Here is a 22818-nt window from a genome sequence, read left to right on the forward strand (position 1 = left end):
TTACCATGTTAAACACAGCTCATTTCTTGTGAGACATCTCATATGGCTGCCATTCAGCAAGACCTGGACAGGCTGGAGAGCTGGGCAGAGAGGGACCTGATAAAGTTCAACAAAGGCAGGTGTAAGGTCCTGCACCCGGGGAGGAACAGCCCCAGGCACCAGTGCAGGCTGGGGCTGGCCTGCTGGGAGGCAGCTCTGTGGAGAAGGAGCTGGGAGACAGCAAGTTGCCCACGGGCCAGCTGTGAGCCCTGGTGGCCAAGGCGGCCAATGGGATGCTGGGGGGCGTGAGGAGAAGAGTGGCCGGCAGGTGGAGGGAGGTGACCCTCCCCCTCTGCTGTGCCCTGGGGACGCCGCAGGTGGAGCGCTGTGCCCAGTGCTGGGCTCCCAGTTCGAGACAGACAGGGAACTGCTGGAGAGGGGCCAGCGGAGGGCTACAGAGGGGGTGAGGGGCTGGAGCAGCTCCTTTATGAGGAAAGGCTGAGGGAGCTGCGCCTGTTTAGCCTGCTGGAGACTGAGAGGGGATCTTACCGGTGTCTACAGATATCTTAAGGGCGAGTGCCAAGAGGATGGGGCCGGGCCCTTTTCAGTGGCGCCCTGTGACAGGACAAGGGGCAGCGGGCACAAACTGCAACACGGGAGGTTCCAGCTGAATATGAGGAAAAACTTCTTTACTCTGAGGGTGGCAAAGCACTGGCGCAGGCTGCCCAGAGAGGCGGTGGGGTCTCCTTCTTTGGACATACTCAAAACCCACTTGGACATGACTCTACAACCTGCTGTAGGTGAGGCTGCTTTAGCAGTGGGTCAGACTAGGTGATTTTCAGAGGTCCCTTCCAGCTCTGACCATTCTGTGATTCTGTGATCTCACAAGCACAGCTGATTCATAACTGTAATGTTACATTAAAGCACTCAAACTTTGGGGAAAACACTAGCTCTCCATTTCAATGTCAGCTGCACACCTTGTCTTCTCTCCAGCACTAGTTACCTCCTCTGCCCTGCATAAGTCTGCAGTGACAATATTATACAGAAATTCCATATACTAAACCCAGAACAACAGTCGCCTGACTTCAGCCATTGCTATCTGTCTGCTATCACTACTGATGAGTACAGAATGGGAATACATTTCCATATGATATATACAGAATATAGGGAAGACTGAAAGGAAAAATGAGTACAGCCACATAAAACACTGAATATTTAATATTTTATTCAGGGCAGGTTCATACTATGCATACTAGTGCTTGTGCAATAGGGCAATGCTCAGTGGTGATGCTACTTCTCTACACCTAGCACTAGTTCCCCAGGCAAGTAACTTTACACAGCTAAAATTTATATCAAAACAAATATGAAATGAGGAAATGTTTCACATCAGTCTCTTTTTACAGGAAATTAAATCAGAATGAAGTGCCACATATCAAAATCTCACACATGTCCGGGACTCAAAGAGCAACTATCATTTCCCAAGCAAACTAATAGCACAAAAGCAGGCCCTTGTAACTATCGCTTCCTCTGCATGTGAAGCCAAAGGCAAACCCACTAGCCCTCTCACAAAGAGCCACCAGCAGGCTTTGCGTGCTGTTACAGTGCTTAGGAAACCCAGTATTTGGCACTTCGTAAGTGTCAAAAGTGCTCTCAAAATGGGAATGCAGAATATCTGTCTACCCACAGCATAGACTACACATGATCTCTTTTAGAGGGGCTTATAACCTTTGTATTTTGCCGAGTTATTGCACTCAAGATATGCTATAATGCCTCACACATCTCTAAAGCTTTAGTTTAATTACTGCCTGTGTTACTTACACATCCTGGAACTCCTCCAGAGATTTCTGTGGCGTGAAGACATTTAATAAACTGATAATCTGAAAAGCAAAGTAAGACAAAAGGATGAAGAGAAGTGATAAATGTAAGCAGTTGAACCCATTTTGAAGTGCGTGTTAAAGGATAAACTCTGATTTTTAACTGCTCGATTTACACTAACACTTCTCACTTCATGGATCTGCAAAAAGTCAACAACATTCAAAATAAAATACTGCAGATCTCTAAGATCTCTTCTAAGTGCACTTGAAATGGTTTCTGAGAGAAGGATTAGTGACGATCAGTGACAAACCAAAATGCTAAGGATCAAACCGTCCTCTGAATTTTGAAGTTACAGGTTCAAAGATCAACTTCAGCTCCATTTAGTATAGCAGTCCTTGTGCTACAGCCAGAAATTTCCTGTATATGAAGAACACTTATCTAACGGGGATAAATAATCAAGGACCACCTTATTAAAAATAAACAGAAGACCTTCCCCTTCCTTCTGTCTGACATGGCCTCAATTCCTTTGAGGGCACATATGCACACACGCTGGCACAAATTCCATCATGAGAGGTACTCCTTTTTAGCAGAAGCACTTGAAAACACTAGGAACATTCTGGGCAAAGACATCTTTCCCAGATGTCTTTTTTACTTTTTTGTTGTGTTGTTGGTTTTTTTAATGGGCTGGGCTGTTGAAAGACACTGCTAAGAATGTGTGAAACAGCAGAGAGGAAAAATGTGACCTCAGGGATTGGAATTTCCTGTGCTTGCTTTCTGTGTGGGCAACACACATATTAGCACAACTGCTATGAAGACAGTATCTGAATGTCTCCCTCCCTGCCTCCATCACCTGTCTAGGCTTTCTAACAGGAATGGTTCAATATTCTTTCTGTCTACTCCACATCTTCTGAGTGATTCTTGCCTCCACACAGGGGCCTTTACAATCCTCTCCTTCCTTTGCACCTCACTGTACAGACAGATTAAAACTCTGACCCAGCCAACGTGGTGCTGTTATCAGCTCTTATGCAGCAGTTTTAAAATTATATATTCAAAATTAATAATGCTCTTGCTGGCCTCTGCTCTCTCCAGTCCATTAAAAACATGAAGTGAGAATGCATAATTCTCCTGCCTACAGGGAGAACTACTCACTTCTCCCTGCACTTTCAAAGCCCTGTGCATTGATCTGACTGAAAGTAGTTTCCATCCTACTTCCATCAACAGGGAAGAGACAGGTACAGTCCTGATCAACACAGTGGGTAAGCTGATGCCCAGGAGCAGGGCAGAGAGCGCTATAGATGACAAGTTCTGCTGTTTCCCGTTTTAGGGTCAGTCTTTTTTCTTTCCATGTGAATTTGCGATTGAGAATAAGTGTCAAATCTCACCTTACATCATGCTTTTCGAACTCAGTTATGCTTTACGTAAGCAGAAAGAATCATTGCAGGATGTGAGGCAAGAGTAAACATGCAGCAAACTGAAAAATTCACTCCTAATGAAAAGGAAGGGGCGCACAGGTATGACACCAAGCCACAGCAGAATTTGAGAAACTGTAGGAAAACTAAATCCTTGGGACGTCCCTTGACAATGCAACGGAGCAATCCTACATACAAAAAAGCAAGCTGATAACAGTGTCAGGCAGATAATTCTAACAGATAGATGGTTACAATTAACATACAGCCCTGGCATTACTCTTTTGCTGCGGTGTAGAATGTTTTCATTCGTTATGGATACTGAATGTTATACAATAGGTAGTGGCTGTAAGAAGCAGGAAAGTCTAGAATCTGCTAGTGCTGTTTCTTTCAACAAGAACTCTGCGATTTGAAGGAATGGCCCAATGTGTTGAGGCCTCAGAGTCCCTGGCTCCACAATGTGAGCTTACACACAAATACATGAAAACAGAAAAGTGCTTCTGGCTCTTAAGGCAGTTTTGCTGCAACCTTCACCATGAGAACCCCTCATCTTGTACAATGCATCGATATGACTGGGTTTCAGATGAAGTCCAAAACAAGGAGCAATGCTTGTGCATGGGTACCTCCAACTCAAGAGACAGAGCTTTTGTCACAAATCCCAGTGAGAAGAGGATGGAGCCAGCATTCCAACAACCACTTACACATTTCTGGATAAGGAGTTGACAAGAATGTACTCTGCTCTCTCCCCTCCTATCACCCTAAACCTACTAGCAGCATCTCCATTTGACATAGCCTTTAAATAAGCACATGGAAGATCCTCACACTCTCATGTGGCCATATAGTACCAGAGAGACTGTAGCCCTTGAGCATAATTTATTTTTCATTTCTTCTGTTTTAAAAAGGCACCCAACAAAACAATTTCCTTTCTAACAAACAAATATACATACCACTTCTCCGGTTTCCTACTGAAAACTTACATTTTTATGATTCACACACTTCATGAGGACCAGCTCCCTGTAAGCTCGCTTGGCATGAGTTTGGTTCTGAAATGGTCTGCTGAGCTTCTTAATGGCCACGTTTCTGTCAAGGATGGCATCATATGCAGCACTGCAGTAATTACAAACACAGGGGTTATGCATCTTACGAGGATATCCTGCATTTCTCATGGCAAATTCCTAAGCCTCAGTCTATTATTGCCATTTTTTCCCCCACCAGGACAAAAGGAGAGTTTCTAGTGATAAAAAAATAAGACATCAAAAGGAAGCACGTACCACCACATTGGCAGAAGACAGCATGCACCACTACTTCTGAACTCCAGTTCATAGGAAATTAACACTTTCAAGGGGTGGGGGAAAAAAAATAACTTCAAATAAAAATACAATAAAAACTGGATGAGACAAAAAGTTGTTTCACAAAGCAACTCTCTGTGCATTTGGTACAGCGGAGAGGCTTTTGCTTTTTCTGTCATGATCAAGGACACCTTCACCAAGTGGCTCAATAAAAAATTGCCCACATTTATCTAGAATGAAGTCTGTGTTTTCCTTATGATATTCCTAATAGAATCAAGTTATTTAATCATTCTTTGAGACCATATCATCCAATTCCAATAACATACCTAGAAACAGAACCATTTCACAAAATTTCTTTACCATTTCCTTCTGATAAGTGTATATAACAAATTTTTTCATTAAGTTAAACATTTTGAAAACAGGAAGAAATACAGGCTCTGGTTTACATAGTGGGATTTAAAACTGAGCTCCCAAAATTCTCCTTAAACTTCTAAAGGTTTTATACAACATTCAGTTATTTTGACAATCTTCGCCTCCTACGAATTTGAAACACTTATTTTGGTTGTTCAAATCTGACTACACAAATCTTGACTTCTCCATTTTCGAAAGCACAGTGATTTTTAGAAACATTCCCAAATGCACAGTCCTCAAACCCTCTTCCTGATCCTCCCTTTTACCAAGCATGAGGAAATGCATGACACAAGTTTTCTTCTACTTCATAAAAAGCAACAGTGTATTTCCCAACATAAATCCTCCAAACCACTAGTTCTAAAAATAATGACTTTTTAAAGCACCAAACATTCAAAATCCTGGCATTTTTTTTTCTTATTAATTTCTGCTTATTGTAGACATTCACTGACATTCACTTACACATTCTTACTGACCAAGTACAGAGCAGAAAGCATGCAAGCATCAGAAGCTTAGTCACAAAGCCAACAAAAACGTACAAGTGTTATAAATAAGTAAGAATGTGTTGGCAACGTATGTCTTGGAAACCACACAGGTGGAGAAGGATAAGAAATATTTAAATTATACTACTCCTGCATAAACAAATACATCCCACACATAAGAATAACCGTTTGCTAAAGGTGATGAATTTTGTGAAGAATGCTTTAGTCCACTGTCAACATCTGGGGCAGGATATTGGGATTTCACCCGAAAATATGTTCAGAGGGAAAAATTTCTCATGACTGCCCTTGCAGGTATTCTGAAATTGTCAGGAAGTTCTATTTTAACATTTTCACAGTGAAACTATTTCAGATAAAAATGTTAATTTATAGAATAAATTAAAATTAAATACTAAATTTCCCCAAATTATCAACACTGTGAAACGGCAGGTACTACACCTGGGGAGGAACAACCCCAGGCACCACTGCATGCTTGGGGGCCGACAGTCTGGAAAACAGCTTTGCAGAGAAGGGCCCAAGGGTCCTGGTGGACAACAAGCTGAACATGAGCCACCGATGCACACTCAAGGCAAAGAGGACAACAGCATCCTGGGCTGCATTTAGGAAGACTGCTGCTAGCAGGTCACGGGAAGAGATCTTTCCGCTCTGCTCAGTGCTACTAAGGCCACATCTGGAGTGCCGGGTCCAGCTCTGGGCTCCCCAGTACAAGAAAGATAGGGACACACTGAAGTAATTCCACTGATGACCCATGAAGATTATTAGGGACTGCAACACCCGTCATACAAGGAGAGGCTCAGAGAGATGGGCTTGTTTAGCCTGAAGAGAAGGCTCAGAGGGAATCTTACCACTGTTCTTAAGTATCTGCTGGGAGGGGTAAAGAAGATGGAGCCAGACTCTTCCAGTGGTGCTGAGCAACCTGCTCTAGTTGACTCTGCTTTGAACAGGTGGGTTGGACCAGGCCACTCTTCAACGTCATCCATTCTGTCATTCGGTAACAATTCTTTCTTCTCTTTTTCATCAATAAGGCATCTAACTTCCATGACTCAGCTAATATGCTAGGCACATGTGTAAGCAAAGATACTGTACTCACTAGTCAAAAGCATATATGAAGCTGCTTCGGTGATAAGGCTATCAAAGATCCAGTCTGATTTGACTTCATTCTGGCCAGAGAACATCTCTCAAACCTTACATTAGGAGGAACAAGATGCGTGATGTATAGCTTAATCTTATGTAGCAGAACGCAAACCTCCTGTAGCAACTGCCAGAATTGTGTCTCATTCTCATTTAGCTCAGCCACAACAGGGCATCATAAAGGTCACAACTAAAATACGCCTTAATTCCATTTAAAAAAGTATTGAACAAATAAAATGCAAAGCCAAAGAATTTAAAAAACATGGTCTTTCAACAATTAAATGTTTCGTCTCTAATATTCGTGGACATATATTACAAATGTACTTTAGCAGACAAATCTTAGCTAATCCATATTACTTGATCACCCCACTTCTTTTAAGAAGAAAAGCCTACATGAGACTCATCTGAGCTATGCGAGAGTACTTTGAATCATTTTAATAATCTTTTCTCTTCTCATATTTTACTCTCATTAGTTACATCATAAAATTGCTAACTAGGAGTTGGAAAACAGTAACAAAAGAAGTTTGGCTGGGCAACCATTTTCTTTGGTTTCTGACCTCCTTTGCCTTTCGGAATTTTCTCTCTCCATCAAAGCAAGAGATAAAAAAGCATCAATCTCAAATCAGAAAACCAAAGGCTTCCTTAAGTCTTTGGCTTTTATGATCCGTTCCCAGTCCTTTACATACCACGGAGGAAAATAAAACAAGTAAAGTAATCCTTTGTACAGGGATATTTACTTTGAGATACAAGGGTCTTGACTGCAGTTCTATCATTGTCTTCTATCAAATGGAAGGTGTCCAACTACTTCAAGAAGTCAATACGTAAATTCATTGCACTGAGTAAATTAATAGCACCGATGGTTTGTTTTTTTTTTTTTTCTATTCACCAGAGAGAAGCTTTTGTTTACAGACAGCCATCTATGCATTTTACTACAATGAAATTACAGATACCACATGTAGGTCCTCTCTCTGGTGCTTGCTACACAAAATCCTTACCTTGGAACACCAAGGTTAGTATTGATGATAAGCCTTCTTAAGACAAACTTCAATCACTGGCAGAAGAGTGGCTGTATAAACAGGTGACTCAAGGGAGCAGGAATAAGAGAGAGAGAGTAATGAGTGTCTGCGAACTTCTATGAAAAGGCTGAGCGTGAAAGTCAATTTCAAGATCTCCAATAAGAGACTGGACTTGCATCTAAAAGCCTGTGCTTCTTTATCTGGAAACTCTATCATAACACCTCTTTCTCAACTAATAATTTAGGTTTTAATTTATACAGTTGCCCTATTTTTATAACAAAGAATATAATTCACCCCAGTCTTGTAATAAAATTACTGTTTTACTGCAACACGAGCTCAGAAAAATCCTCCAAGTTTACTACCATCTCTGGCAGCTATACAGACAGAAAATGCAGTAAATAATCTCATTCCCTATAAATTCTGTTTATGGTTAGTTTAGCAAGGTAAATGTTAGTGCTAAAAAAGCCTTTTCAAACAGTAAATAATTTGAAACAAACCTATTTAGCAGAGATAAAAAAATTTTAGCCAGATGTGAATATAAATTCATGACTACCAAGAGATATATGTAATTACAGCTATTTAACAAGACTCTTTGCTGACTTCAGCGGGGGGAAAAAAAAAAAAAAAAAGAACTAAATTAAACTCGTTCTAGTCATATTTACACAAACGCAGATCACCATTTACCGCTGACATTGTGTGTGAGTTCAGACTGTAATGATCAATGAGCAATGCTCTGTTATCATACAATTGAAGGACCAGGAATTCATTTTATACCTATTTAAAAAAGCAAAGAAAAGGATTCTATTTCATTTCCAAGTTTTTATTTCAATAGACATTCACCAAGTAAATACTTAAAATTATTCTTCCCACACAGGAATAACTTTTTTAATCATCAATGAAACTTCACATTTATCAATTCCATTATATTCTACCCTGCCAAAACCACAGAAAAAAATTTTTAAGTGACTCTTAGAGACATGTTCCTAGGATAACGAATGGCAATTTTTGATAGTCTTTAGTTTTGAGATTCTTCAGACGGGGCACACACATGCTTTCCAGGATGCTTACCCTTCCTCAAGCCACTACTTCATTAAAGTGCTATTATTAGCTCTCACGTGATGGAATGGAAGCCTGAAACATGAAGGGAAGCTCCCAGCCTCCAGCCTCCCTGGGAAGGCTGTGAAACGGATGCTCTCAGCAATCTCAGCAAAGAGCTTTCTATATAAAGAAAGTGTCTTTATGTTATAGAAATCCAAGATATACTAAATGTTCCTCTTACCTATCACTACATATATATATATTGCAACAAATACAGTATTAAAGTATTTCTGAAAAGCTACTTAGTATTACACCTACTTTCTGAAGTGGCAGAATTTGGTCATCTTTGCCTTCCTCCAGAAAGACTCTAGCTGCAACTGTTTATTATCAATCACTGCTATATATATCTGCATTACTTGATCCTTCTAAGTAAGGTAGTTTTGCCACTGACATTAGCATTTTGCCTTATTTCCTCCATCCCAGCACAGCAAGAGGGAAGAAAGCTGAAACTGATCGTGTCAAACAAAGCACTGATCTGTGTGTTTGAAATAGCCTGGTTATTCAGTGCCGAGATCTCCATCAGCGGAGAGAATTGGTAACCTTGAAAATCATGTTCAATAGCTCTTCTTCAACAATCACCACTGATACTTGGAGCAGAACACATTCTACATAGACACACAGATACACATCTAAATGCACATACATACATACATGCATAAAAAGAAAAGCATACATGGATGTATAGATTAATTGTTTTCACAGTTATTTCTCTGACTTCAATCGCTGTGGCCTCAGTTTCAGATAACTAGCACTACTGCACTTTCTAAAGAAGTCATTTTTAGGAACAAGAGCCAAATCTCTTTTTCCTGTATCAAGCAAAATTTCTGTAAAAATGGTTTATGAAACTATCCATAAAATATTTTCAGTGCTTTTTCTTCTCTCTACTTAAGGTCCCATTTCAGGCAAGCACTTTAACAAAAAAGAGAGAAAAAGATATTTTGTTTTAAGCAAATTTTAAAATATATTCTGGTAGAGGTTTTTTGTGGGTTTTGTTTGTTTGCTTTTTATGCTGACCTCACTTGTAAGTCCAAATTTTAGAATGAAATTAGACCTTCTCATTCTTTTTTATTTTTCTTCCTTTTGACATGTAACTTCTGAGTTTCTAAAGGCAGACACTGACACATTTCCATTTACAACACTGCGTATTCCTCTCTTCAATAATTACTTTTAAACAGAAAAATCATCCCATTATTTTTAGAATGAAAACTTCTCTTCAGAAAGTATCTTTAAAAATAGTGGGTTTTTTCCATGAAAATGGTGTAAAAAAAAAAAAAAAAAAAAGAGAGAATTCCATACATGAATCAACATGTAGAAACAGTTTCCCCAAAACAGCACAAGTCAAAAGCCACTGTAACAAACAAAAGCCTTTCAACATCCCTACTATGTTTGGAACCAAGCCTGTGTACTGAAAACCTAGAAAATAATTAATATGACCCTAATGAAGATTTACAGACCTGTTGTCAGGAATGGCTGCTCTACACTCTGGATTTCTCCGCAAAATGCAGAGAAATTGAGTTGCCTCTGAGAAAATATTCAGAGCTGATGCTCAGGGAGACCAATACAGTTTCATAATGGATGACTGCTGCACATTTCCTGTTACAGTATATGGTTCCAGCTATTTGTTTTGAGTTTCCATCAGCTCACAGCTTCTTGCAATCAGCTGGTAACAGTTGGATTAGGAAATACAATCAAGCTGCCTCCCCAGCTGCAACACAATTCATCATTTAGGTTTTTTACTGTCACCATGCATGTTTCACAGAATAAATAAATCAACCTCCAAGACCTTCTGTGAGCTTACTCATCACAGCAGAGGTTACTGATTGAGCTCAAAACACTCCTTCCTGCACTGCATGGGAAAGCAAAGACTGTGCACGCTGAAGTGCAGCAGAGGCGTCAAGGACAGGCACCCTTGCCAGCCAGCTGGTGCCCTTTGGAGCCCCTTCACATGCCAAGACAACATGAAACTTAAGCAGCAAAAGACAAAAAGAGAGGTTAACTAAATTGTGCCCTCAGTGCCTTTTAAATGCAAGCAGGACCCCTCTTGGGGCCTTTGGGAATCTTGCAGCCAAAGTAAGGTAACTCACTGCCAAATATTCAACATTTGACCTCAACTTATGATCTGTTATCCTGTGTTGGAATGAAGTAACATGAAAGAGGACAGAAATGCTTGATTCATTTGGGATTATCATCCTAGTCCTTGAATGGAAGTTCAACATTGCTATCAAGATAACACAGTGAATTCTGTAGTACTTAAACTTCAAAGGTGTACCATTAAAACTGGATGATTTTAAGGCAAAAGGTCAAAATGTGTGGCTCCATTTTACATTTCAGTGTTTAATCAGGAAAGACAGGTTTCTTTTCACAGAAAACTTTTAGAGAATCGAGCCTACCATTCAGTGTGTACATGTTTTCATATATTTAATAAATTTAAGGCAAAATCCAGTTAAAAACAGAAAAGATGTCTGGTCTCTGCTTGCACAATACTCTTCATTTAGTGTATTGCACTAGAAAATGCTTGCTCTCAAACTTTGTTAGTAAGACTTATGGTTCTGATACTGAAATAAAGTCCTCTGAAAATGGAGTTTATTGTCCAATTCATATTATGGATTTTACATTTAGATGTTACATATTTTAGAACAGAGAAGAGCATACGTGACACATTTTGACTAAAAAATGTCCACGTCTTCTGTATCATTTCATTATAGAGTCACTGAAATTACTACTGTAGCATTTCAATACATGTTTCTTCACTTCACTACAAAATACCTATCTATCTCCTACCTTGCAAATACAGCTCTCTAAGGGCCCTCGTTGAATGGAAATGTTTTAGTTGAGCTAAATTTTTTCAGAAATCAGACCAAAGCTCCCTGGTTATCCATTCATACATTAAACAAGAAAAGGTGATTTAAAGAGCTCTACACATTTTTCAGTCTGAAAATGTATGGAAATGACCAAAAAAAGAATTAAGAACTGGTCACATGAACTGTACTTATTGGGGAAGCAAACAGGCAAATCTTTACCACAGCTAGAAGAAACTGCTTGAACAGGAATCTTTCCCCAGTTAGATCTGTGACAGTGTATGCCTAGTTATTTATGATCTTAAAGAACTTGTTCAGAGACCCAAATACACTCATGCTTATTTAAAAAAAAAATAAACACAAAGTTCAAGCCAACATCTCACCCAGTCCCTTTGCTGTCACCCATAAAGGATTAGAATAGTATCATTTTCATATCCATGACATCTGCAGTCCATTTTTGACTCCACATTACTCATTCTGTTTAAAGTATGACAGTCACTGCCTGAAACGTCAAAGCCAAGCAGGCCTTTCGAAAAAAGATGAACTTGGGAGCACAATGAATTTTTATTTCTATGGGCAACTAGATTTGAAAACTTTGCTGTGAAATCTCTTTTAGAATTCAGTAATGCTGAGGCAGCTCTTATCCACCAAACTTTCAGATGGGTGGTGTAAAGGAAGAGGACTGAGCCATCATATATAAGACTGTAAAAGTTGCACAGGAAAAAAAGCTGGATCACTTCTTTTTAGTAAACATATTTACAATAGAAGTTCACTCAACATCTGTCAGTGGTGGCTCCAAATATGCTGCATTACAATTTTGTCAACTATACAACGGGGTAAAACTGTAAAATAACAAAATAATTCACTATGTGGCAATACAAGGTACACTCTTCAAAAACTGCTGGGAAAAAGAGGAATCACAGGCTTGAATCTACTAAGAAAAAGGAGGCTCTGCAGTAAAATTTGCCCTTTATTACTTGCTGACAAATTCTTCTCTTACTAGACTGAATCTGCTCTGCTGATACCTTCTTTTAAAAAAATTACACAGGTGAAAGTATCAAGTTTTTTCATCTTAACAAAGTGCTCTTCCATCAAAATCTCCAGTAGTTCTTAAAGGTGACTATCTTCTCCAGCTCTACCATCACCACAAACCACAAGCCTGTCCATACAGAAGGTTCACACCTTGCACAGACCAAGAACTCTTGACTGAGCTGACAATTCAGATGCTCAAGGTTATGCCCTTTTGGCTCAGCTTGTACACAAATACCTCTGTGACTCCCCTATTCGCAGCTTGAATCTTGATTCAGTTACGTTTCTAATTATGTGAACTGGTCATACCCTAACAAGAACCATTTAGGAATCTACTGATCAGTTCTGTATACTGATGCAAGATAAACTCTTTTCCCATAGTCATTCTCACTCACAAAAATGGTGAAGGGACATGGTAGGAAAGGCAGTGTGGAAACAGCTATACTGTTCGCACACTGCCTGGCATGCCTCTCATAATGGGTGCCATTGTAGTTTGCCTGGAGACTAAAATATTCATGAGGATGCTGAATGTAAAGTATGTCTCATTGCATATACTCTGCTAATTCTTTCTACTTGGCTCTGCAAGCAACTCGGTTGTAGAAGCCTTTTCTGAACAGAACTGTAAACCCCTACTTTATGGTTCTGCATTTCTCGTCACCAATTCACTATATATCTGCTAGCTGACAATAACTTGTTAACTGCCAGCCTACGAAATTCAACTTGGTCAGTGAAAGAAGCCAAGTGGTTTTTTTTCATTCTGCTTTAAAAGGGCTCTAGGCCAAAATGCTTTCCCTTATATGTGTGACATGTAAGAGATGACAACCTCGTGGTTTCCAAAGTATGCTACACTGCTCACTCTCTGTATGCTTAAGGATTTACCAAAGCCAGAGAAAGGTAAAAATCTGAAAAATGGATCAGAGCTGCAGATGCCTATCAATACTCAGTGGCAGAAAATACAGGGGCTAAGGACATCAGAGTGATTTGTAGTTAAACCATATTGGGTAAATGTTTGCCCAACATTTGGAGAATATGTACAAGACTCTGAACCTAGCAAAAAGATCTCACATTCAGTGCTCTGAACTGTCAGTTGGGCATATAAACACTGGACAGTTTTCAAGTTGTGCTAAGTATCAAAGCATCAAAGCCAGAAAAAGCCCAGTTTCCTCATTTTAACAGCAATTTACAAGACTAGGGAAATACGGACACTGAGGCAGTCTGTGCACCTGTAGAAGTTGAGTACCTAGCAGAATCAAATTGTCAGTCCCATGATAAATCTGTTATTTCTGGATCTACAAACTGAAATAGAAAACAGCTACTATCTTCCATAACCACCTCACAGTCATAATTTAAGAGACTTGCTGGCTTGCCTGACAAATGTAACAAAAGCTGTCAGTTTGGAGAAAAAGAAACATTATTTCACAACCTTTCTCGCTGCATTTCTCAACTGATTAAAAATCAAAATTCAACGAAGCACTAAAAATGTACTGTCAGCAAGTCATCATCAGCAATGTGATAATCATAAATGGGGAAAAAAAACCCGTAAATAGGTTAACCCTAAAAGGCTACTCAGATTCTAGCTTCCCAAAAGCTAACCCTGCAATCTCTACAAGGGTGCTCTAAGCAGACCAAAACAGAAGATTGGTGATGCTGAAATGTCACTTGCTGCTCTTCCAGGAGGCAAGAAAGCCAATGCTGCCACATATGTCACCTTTACCCTCCCAGCCAAAGGGCTAGTACACACCTGCCCTTACGCTGACACTAGCTCAGCCAACCCAGGCTGCTCTAACTCATTCATCAGCGCTCTCTCATCCAGCTGGGGTAATTCTTTATCTACAGTCTCTCATACTGAGGCACATCTCTGACACAGGTAAGATGCTAGCAGGTAAAACTGATAGTTCGTAAAGATACGAAATGTTTTACCTGCTGTATAACAAGGCAAAATGCCTTTGTTCAACAGGAACAAAATTTAAAGTTACTTAAGTTTTCAAGTTGGCCGGTCACATCAGAAATTTCTAGATGTAGATGCTCTGACAAAATTTTAAAACAAGATTTTTCTTTGAATTAGAAACTCAACCCTCTTCTGTGGCTCATGGTGAATTTGTGACCCCAGAGCTACAAAATTTATTTCCAGTTTGTAAATGGGCACCAACCAACAGTGTAACACCCTGAACCCAGAAAAGAATAATAGCAAAAACAAGCAAAAAATAAAAATAAAAAACCCCCTCGATGTCCTGTTTGCCACTTGCTTTCAGTACTGCCTTTGAGTCTTGCTCCTTTCTGCTTCCCTTCTTAACTGCCTCTCTGCTGCCAACTCTTGCAATTCTGGTGAGTTTTCCAACCCATGCCATGCCAGATATCTCACATTGTTCACAAGCTTCACCTAGGCTTCATACACAATCTCCTGTTTCATACCGTCTTTCTATTTTGCACAACTTCATTTAGATTTTTTGGTCATCACTGTTTTTTATGATTGTCTGAGGACAGCAGGTCTTGGGACAAGGGACAACTTTTTGCTTTCTATAAAACACTGTGAAAATCTGTTATTATCAGAGAATAAATATTAACAATACATGCTGGCAAATAAAATTGAATTATCTGAGGTGCATTTCCTTCCAGACTGGCTCTAGTTTTTCTAATTCTGGTTCCATTGCTTCTTTGTTTTGATACCTGCCCTTTTATTTGGATGCTCTGTCCTATAGTGCTACCCCTCTGATTCCATACGGTCACAGCTATTCTCCTATCACAGAAGAATCCCATTATCTCTAGGAGGGAACAGAAATGTCTAGTGCAATTGCTCTCACATTAAACACATGGTAGTCAGCGATGCTGCTGCTAGAGTCTTCATTTCAGTGGTGACAGGATTTCAAGTGAATGAAATTAAAGGATAAGTCTGAACTCAGTTAAGGAATGGCTGAAATGCACTGAGAGTAGTTAATTCCAAACCCGATTTCCTCTTTGAGCTGAAATTTGTCTGCAACTGAATTCCAGGCAGACAACCTGACACAGCAGGAGAAGCAAGGAGAGTCTTGAAAAAAATCTGTCTGATATGTCGTAGTATAGGTGTAAGAGAGAATAAATGTGAGAAAAGGGAGATCTGGCAGTGACCAGAAGGAAGTTTTGATGGGGGAGGAGCAGATAGGTGCCTCGTATCTGTAAAAGGAGTTATAAAATCTTACTGCCTGATAGAAAAAAGTGTAAATGAAATCAAATTTTTAATTAGCCAACACAGAAAGAGCTTAAGTTACACAAACATTAGCTACTTCTCTGCAGCCACAAAATTTACAAACATCTGATACATTTTTTTTAATGGCTCTAACAGGATCATAGATGCTTATCCAGTCATGGCTATGAACAAACCTGCTCTGTATCTCGGAGCTGCACTGATCCAGCTCAAAATCCTGGGTCTCAATGCTCTTAAATGGGCCTGACACACTGTCTTATCTTTACAGTACTGTAGTTATGACCAAGTAATGTGAGTACTGTCATCGGGGTTCACAAAAACAGATTGTGCAGAAATAGTTTCTACACCACATTAATAATTCCGCTCCCCCCCACCCCCCCCAAACTTCCAGAGAGAAAATTTGGAATAGATTTTGCCCGCTTAACTATTTTAGTAATGAAAATCTATACAGTTTCGTTAAGAAAAAAGGAGAGTCAGAAATATAGGCAGTCTGAGTATTTTAGAGACAGGGACCACGATCTCTTTGCTAGGAGAGCATACTCTGGTATGTTTTATTACATATTGTTTGTGATTACTGGAACCAAAATCACATGAAATGAAATGTGAGAAGACAAACATGAAATGCGTGGTGACTTCCTGCCTACCAGGAATCTCTGCAGTTACGTAGAAAAAGGAAATTACAATTAAAAAAATAACTGAGAAATATTTTTTTTAAAGTAATTACATGTCAAAAGCTACAACAATAATTCTTGCTCAAAAATTTTAGCTCAGGTACCCCATCATATAAAAATGGGTCTTCATCCTGCCTGAGGCGCTTTCATGCACTGCTACTGGATATACACCTTTTCTTTGCTTCTTTCCCACTTACAATTAGTAGACAGAAGAAGTTGTAAGAATCAAAGAAAACATGGAATAGAAGCTTCTTATTCTTAAAGACAATTAACTCATCTCATTTTTGAGACATGTTATGTATAGTTTGGCATATGGCAGCTATTGTCTATGATCCTAATGACAGTTTCCTGCACACCCAAGCTAAGTTCTTTGTTGCGTCATTAGCAAGAGCATCGCAAGACACTGCCTCCTCCCCTCACCCTGTATCCAAGAAAAATGTCTCTGAATATGTGTTACTACGCAAATTCTAATAACATCACTTTAAGAAACACAAATCTGACCAATTAAGATAAGCACTTTCACTCAATATTCTGGAGCTGAAATCCACAGAAATACTTAATCTTTGCAGTTCCCACTGGGAGTGTCTCAGCACCTTTAAATTCATGTGCTGGTGATCCAGATGCCAAATACAATTGAGAAATTTCCTATCTTTCTGAAGAATTAAGGCATAGATATATTAGAACAACCAACCAGAATGTGGTGTTCCAGATGTACATCAGGTGGCGATCAATGCCTAACTGAATACATGCAATTAAATCTTTGGCATTTCAGAGCAACGACACGCTAGAAAATCCAAAGATACTACAATGTGAATGTAAATTGGTAGTTGGAGAAAAATCTTGCAATGTACAAATGAATGAATCAGGCTTGAAGCTTGCTGTGAGTTTACTTAGGGTATTTCAACATCTAAGAACTTCCCAAAGTGAAAAAAAAATATCTGGCAATAGTTTAAACCAATTTCTCTCAGCAGAAAAAAAAAAGTAAAAATATCTCACCAGGCGTTGCCATTGTATGAGATACTAGCACTTGGAAATATCAGAGAATTTGTTTTCAATTGACATGCTTATTTCACTAACAGTACAGTAATAGTCCACAGTACAAACTGACAGCTATTTTCTACATTACTCTCGCATGAAACACTTGTAAAACTCTAAAGGTTGTCTTCAAAACCCTCCTCAAAAGCAGTGTCTAAGCACATCAGCAAAGCACAAAACAGCACGAGAAAGAGAACACAAGCTGAACTAATGGATACAATTTGGAGAATCTTTAACAGAACAGGATAAATCTGTAGTGCCAGCTGACAGAATGTTAAGCATGAAATGTCTGCAAGATCCGACTGTGTACCTGAAATACAAGTCCCTGAACTCACAACATATACTCAATACCAATTCACAGGAGAGACTGGGACTGACAAAATTAATACTGCCACTCCCTTCAGGGCCACTGAAATTCTAGGCATATCTCAGTACATGGTTCACTTCATTTTTCCTCTGAACAACATGTATTCTTTGTTCTGCTCTTCTGAGGAAAATTAGTGATCTATCCTGTGGTGAGAATATCTCTGATCTTCAACAGAACGATGCCAGTTTATACAAGTGGAAATGTTGACCTCTGTCAAGGAATACAATATTTTAATTCAGTGGCACAAAGAAACCATAACAATATAGAGAAATAATAACACTGGAAATAATAACAATGAAGTAATAATAACGTTGATCTCTCAATAACTTCAATACACCAGAGTTCAGCTAAATAATACAAATAAGATCGTACATTAACTGTAAGACGCTGAGATGTACGCTATTCTTTGTGTCTTTTCCACTGCACCATAGCAAAAGCATAGACTATTCTTCCTTGATCACTGTGGGCTCAGAATTGGTTATGTTCAGAAGTCAGCACCTCTTTTCTATTGCTTTTACCATTATTCCCATTGCAATATTGCTTTAGAACCTTATACTCAGACTAGGAGTCAATTGTGCTACACAAAACCAGAACTGAAGGTTAACCAGCATACAAAAGAGCTCAAGTGTTTTTGCAAACTCAACAATCTGATCTTTTTCATCATTTACAGGCACATTCCACACAGAAGGTAGTCATACTAAATTAAAATCTATTTTTAAGTTGTTCTATTGATTGACCATGCTCATGTCTTGACAGACCACCAGCAGAGATCTAAGGGATGGAAGAGGTTTCCCTATAATAATTCTCATAGTATATATAATACACAAATATACAGAGAATTAGAGGAAGTTTTAGCCAATTCCATCTTAACAAATCTTCCATTACCAGTATCAGGGCACAACAGGACACCTCCCTATGACAGTTCCAAGGAGAACAGCAACAAAAAACCCCTTCATACTGGAAATCTTGTAGTGGACAATACCTGTTGTATTCCTCTTCCAGCCTTTGAACACTACAGGAAGTGGTTGAGTCACCATCCCTGCAGGTATTTAAAACACATGTAGACTTGGCACTTGGGGACATGGTTTAGTGGTGGACTTGGCAGTGCTAGGTTAATGGTTGGACTCAATGATCTTAAGGATCTTTTCAAACCTAAATGATTCTATGATTCTACGATTACTTTAGGGAAAGAATCAGCATTATTCTTTCTCCACAACAAGCACCAACATCACAACATGTCAATTTGAAAGAACTCTGCACTGCTTAAGATCCAACCACCAAATTATGATTAAATCAGCAAAGGAAAACCTACAGTAACCTTAGGCAACATAGCAAGCTATCAGTTGACTTTCAGACCGTACCCGTTACAAGAAACACAAAAATACTCCGTAATCTCCTTTATATTCAAGCTCAAAGTTATCATCACATCACTAATTCCAAGAAACAAAACCCACAAGTTGCCTGATTTAGTAATTGAAGAGTATATTTATAGCATCCTCTATATTTGCAAATGAGATATCTTTCTCAATTTATAATGCTTTCACTGAAGAGCTACCAAGACTCTTCAAAACTATCCTCAAACTATCATTCCTGCTCCCATACTCTCTCCCCAAACCCCATTACTCCAAGACACAAAAGCTTCTTGCATAAACTGGATAGCGTACGGCACTTCCCTGCTAACACTCCTTGGGTCCAGCTGACACATCACTAGACCACATCCCAACATCATACAGTATGAACGCCTGTCTTCACTCTTCAGAAAATTCAGGATCTCAGCTGGAAGACATCATAAGACTCATGTATTTCATACTGACCCAGAGAAGTTTGTCTACAAAGCTAACACTTTCTCCTGAAAATGCACACAGGTATAGGCACTAACATGGTCACAAACCAGGCCAAATGTCTTCATAAGCAGCTTCTAAGATTTTAATTATTTGTATCCTCAAGCCTGTAAGCAATGTCTTCACTACTTGCCATGGAAAACTGGACTTCACCCTCGCTTCCATCATAAATTCAAAAACTATCACAATCTCTTCAAATTGCTTTTGAAATATTCCTGCACAACATCATTTTTCTAGACACAGACACAGGCAGTATCAAAAATATCACAGGCAATATAGAAAATGATAGCTTGCAAACCACAGCAGAAAACCTACAGATCAAGTGCCTTGCTTCCAGGCAAACTGAAAACACAAAGAAACACCCACTCCAACATCAGCATATTTCTGTTGATCTTATGGAACATGAGAATTTCTCTCTCTCCACCCTAATCTAAACCATCCACAGCCACAGGCTAAAAGTGACCTGTCTCTCTCTCTCTCTCTCCCCCCCACCCCCCCACCCCCACCCCCCGCCTTGTAAAATAAGGTAGCTGTCAACTCTCTTCTAACATTGCAGAGGGATATCAACTACCTCTTCTCTCAGTGTCTTAAAGTGGAATTTATCTAATTAAACTCAGAAAACTGTTTTCAGCTCATTTTACCTTTGGCATTTTCAGTTTCCATCACAGACTTTAAGTTCAGCTCGTGTGGTTAAAAGCCTGAACAGTTTTTACAACTACGGCCTAGTCTAATAAACCATAAACTCTGTTTCAGCTATGTCCCATTGTCATCATGCCTATAACAACATTATAATTTGATGCAAACACACCCTATATAGTCTTTCTCACAGATGTCTTTCTTACAGTTGTATGATGTACAGTGAGCAAGCAGCCTACACTTGAATTAAGAGTAGTTTTTACAGAGTGAAGAGGAACTTCCCTGCTCAGGAGATTCCAAGCAGCTTTTTATTTCTTCCTGCTGGCAAAAATAATTTTGTGAACACAGTTAACACAAATCCCATTGAAAGCTGCAATTAATTTTGGAAGATACTGAATGCACTGTGTTACAGCCAATACCACTTTCTCACTGAGTTCATAATTATTTCACATGGGCACAATGACAATTATAACTAACACACAATATGGCTTTCTCTTTTTCACATAATTTAGAAAATTATCATTCCCTGAAGACCTTAATATCTTTAACGCTTTCATATCAAGAAAATTATTTTCTTCGATGAAATTTTCAGAATAATCAAGAGAAATTAAATCCCAAATTCTTTCATAACCACACTCCCTGCTTCCCATGCCTGCGTCTGTTCCACAACACGAATTATTTTCCACTGAAATTCTCCTGCTTACGTGGACATCTATTTATAGAATTCTATGAGAAAGATTTCAGTGTACTCTGTGGCTTTACCTAGGAACCCTGCAACACCAGCTTCTACAGCATCCTGAAAAACCTCATGTCTCTCCTCCATTTCCCTCTGCCTCTACAATTACCTCTTGGGCTGCAAACAGTTTGCCTGTCCAAGTATACCTGGCTAGGTCCTAAGGCAGCCAGCATGCTGGGCAAGTGGGATCCCACTTCCAAGTTAAGAGGGAAGCTGTTGCTAGCATGTGGAGTTTGGTCCTGAAGATAGTGCTGAAGCAGTCCTTGGCACGGGGTATCAGGTACTCGATTGGTACTGAGAGATCTGATGTTAAATTATTGAAAAATCTATTATTACATAGGCCCCTTTTTCTCGAGATGTGGGAATTACAGTTGTGTGACCAAGCACTAGACAAATCAGAAATGTCATCAGCAGCTCAGCTCTTCCAACATGGGCAAAAGACAGCATGGACTCCACTCGCCAAGCTGCAAAAATTTAGACTAGTCAAGAAGCAGGTCCCTGGCGGCAACTGCTGGCAGCAGCTCAGCTCTGAAAGGGTAGTTAGCATTTACTCTATCACTCCATAAATCCAGATGTCAATAAGCACTAAAGCTGCTTCCAGTAGCTGGGTAGCCTCACTCCAGCCAGACAATAGGTAGTGTCCTTTTACCTACAATTATCTGGAAGGAAAATCCAGAAATTCCCCTTGGCAGAGGGAACAATCAGAAATCACCCATTCATCTCCTACACTCTGCTAATTCTGGCACTAAGAAACAGAATTGCATCCCAGATCTGTTCCACTTTTCGAACAAGCCATTAAGTATGAACAGAGCCACGGGATCTGAAAGAATCTAGGACCTAGGTTTTTCCCACTATTTTTGTAGAGGAAATTCTCGTGGGTATTCTTTGCAAAAGAACAAGACTAGCAGAGCAAAATACCTCCTTCACCAGAACCACCAGCGCTCCACAAATAGGCAGGTTTTCAGTGTTATCCTAGATGTAACCCTACATCCATCGAACTACTTAGTAGTTCCTAAATAGTTTAAGTTCCTAAACTATTTAAGTTTACTGTGTAAAGTTATTATTGTTACTATATAATTATCACACAAGTAGAAACTTAAACAACAGAAGATATTTTGATCATGTATTGTCCTCCTTCAGTTAAACTACATACATTTATCTCACGATTTTTTTCATTGATTTATCACTTCACCATTGATTCTTCATGCTTTGCTCATAGTTTGTTAATTTATTTCTGCTAAATTATGCCTCATGACAGGTAGATTACAACATAACACATACTAAGCACAAATGCTCATTATCTTCTCCATCTATTATGGAATACTTCTAGATCTGTATCATCAAATCATAAAAGGCCTTTTGTGGTCTCTTCATGCTACTCAGCCACTTCAGGGGATTTGTGTTAAACTTTCACTTGAACTTACTTGTTCTCTGATTTCATTTTCTTTCCTAAGGCATTCTTAGTTTTTGCCTGTCAACTCTTAGTATGAAAGACAAATTCACAGGAAACTGTTATTGATTTTATTCAGCTTAACTTCTATGGTTTTTTGCTGCTCATAATTGATCATTACAGCAATTCAGTTGCAGAGAGGTTCAGCAAAATCTGATTTTCCTCTAAAACGAATAGAGAATAGTAAGTAGGAAGAAAAAACATCAGTTGCTACATACGGAAGTGGAAAAATAGTGCAAAATTAATATGAATCGTACTCAACACAAAGTATGTTTCTTTACCAAAGCTGACATTAAACCAACGTTTAGTCCTTTTGTGTTTAAGATATGAAATACAGTATTTGATCATTTAGATCAATCTTTGGACTTGTGTGGCCTCAAAGTACATTAAACACTGGAAGTGACAGTCTGAGACCTAAGGATGCGTTGCTAA

At 39.2% G+C, this 22818-nt stretch overlaps 1 protein-coding gene across 9 annotated transcripts in view; it reads right to left on the bottom strand.

The window, feature by feature from the left end:
* MAPK10 (mitogen-activated protein kinase 10) overlaps positions 1-22818 on the bottom strand; it is a 199931-nt gene that overhangs the window by 54725 nt on the left and 122388 nt on the right. For all 9 annotated transcript variants that reach the window (XM_080367454.1, XM_080367456.1, XM_080367458.1 and 6 more), the window contains 2 exons: positions 4178-4307; positions 1798-1856 (listed from right to left, as the gene is read on the bottom strand). In XM_080367454.1, the coding sequence (XP_080223580.1) occupies positions 1798-1856; positions 4178-4307 (189 nt within the window). The remainder of the gene's footprint in view (positions 1-1797; positions 1857-4177; positions 4308-22818) is intronic.

Source organism: Falco punctatus (genome assembly GCF_963210335.1).
Source record: "Falco punctatus genome assembly, chromosome: 1".
Classification (NCBI taxonomy): domain Eukaryota; kingdom Metazoa; phylum Chordata; class Aves; order Falconiformes; family Falconidae; genus Falco; species Falco punctatus.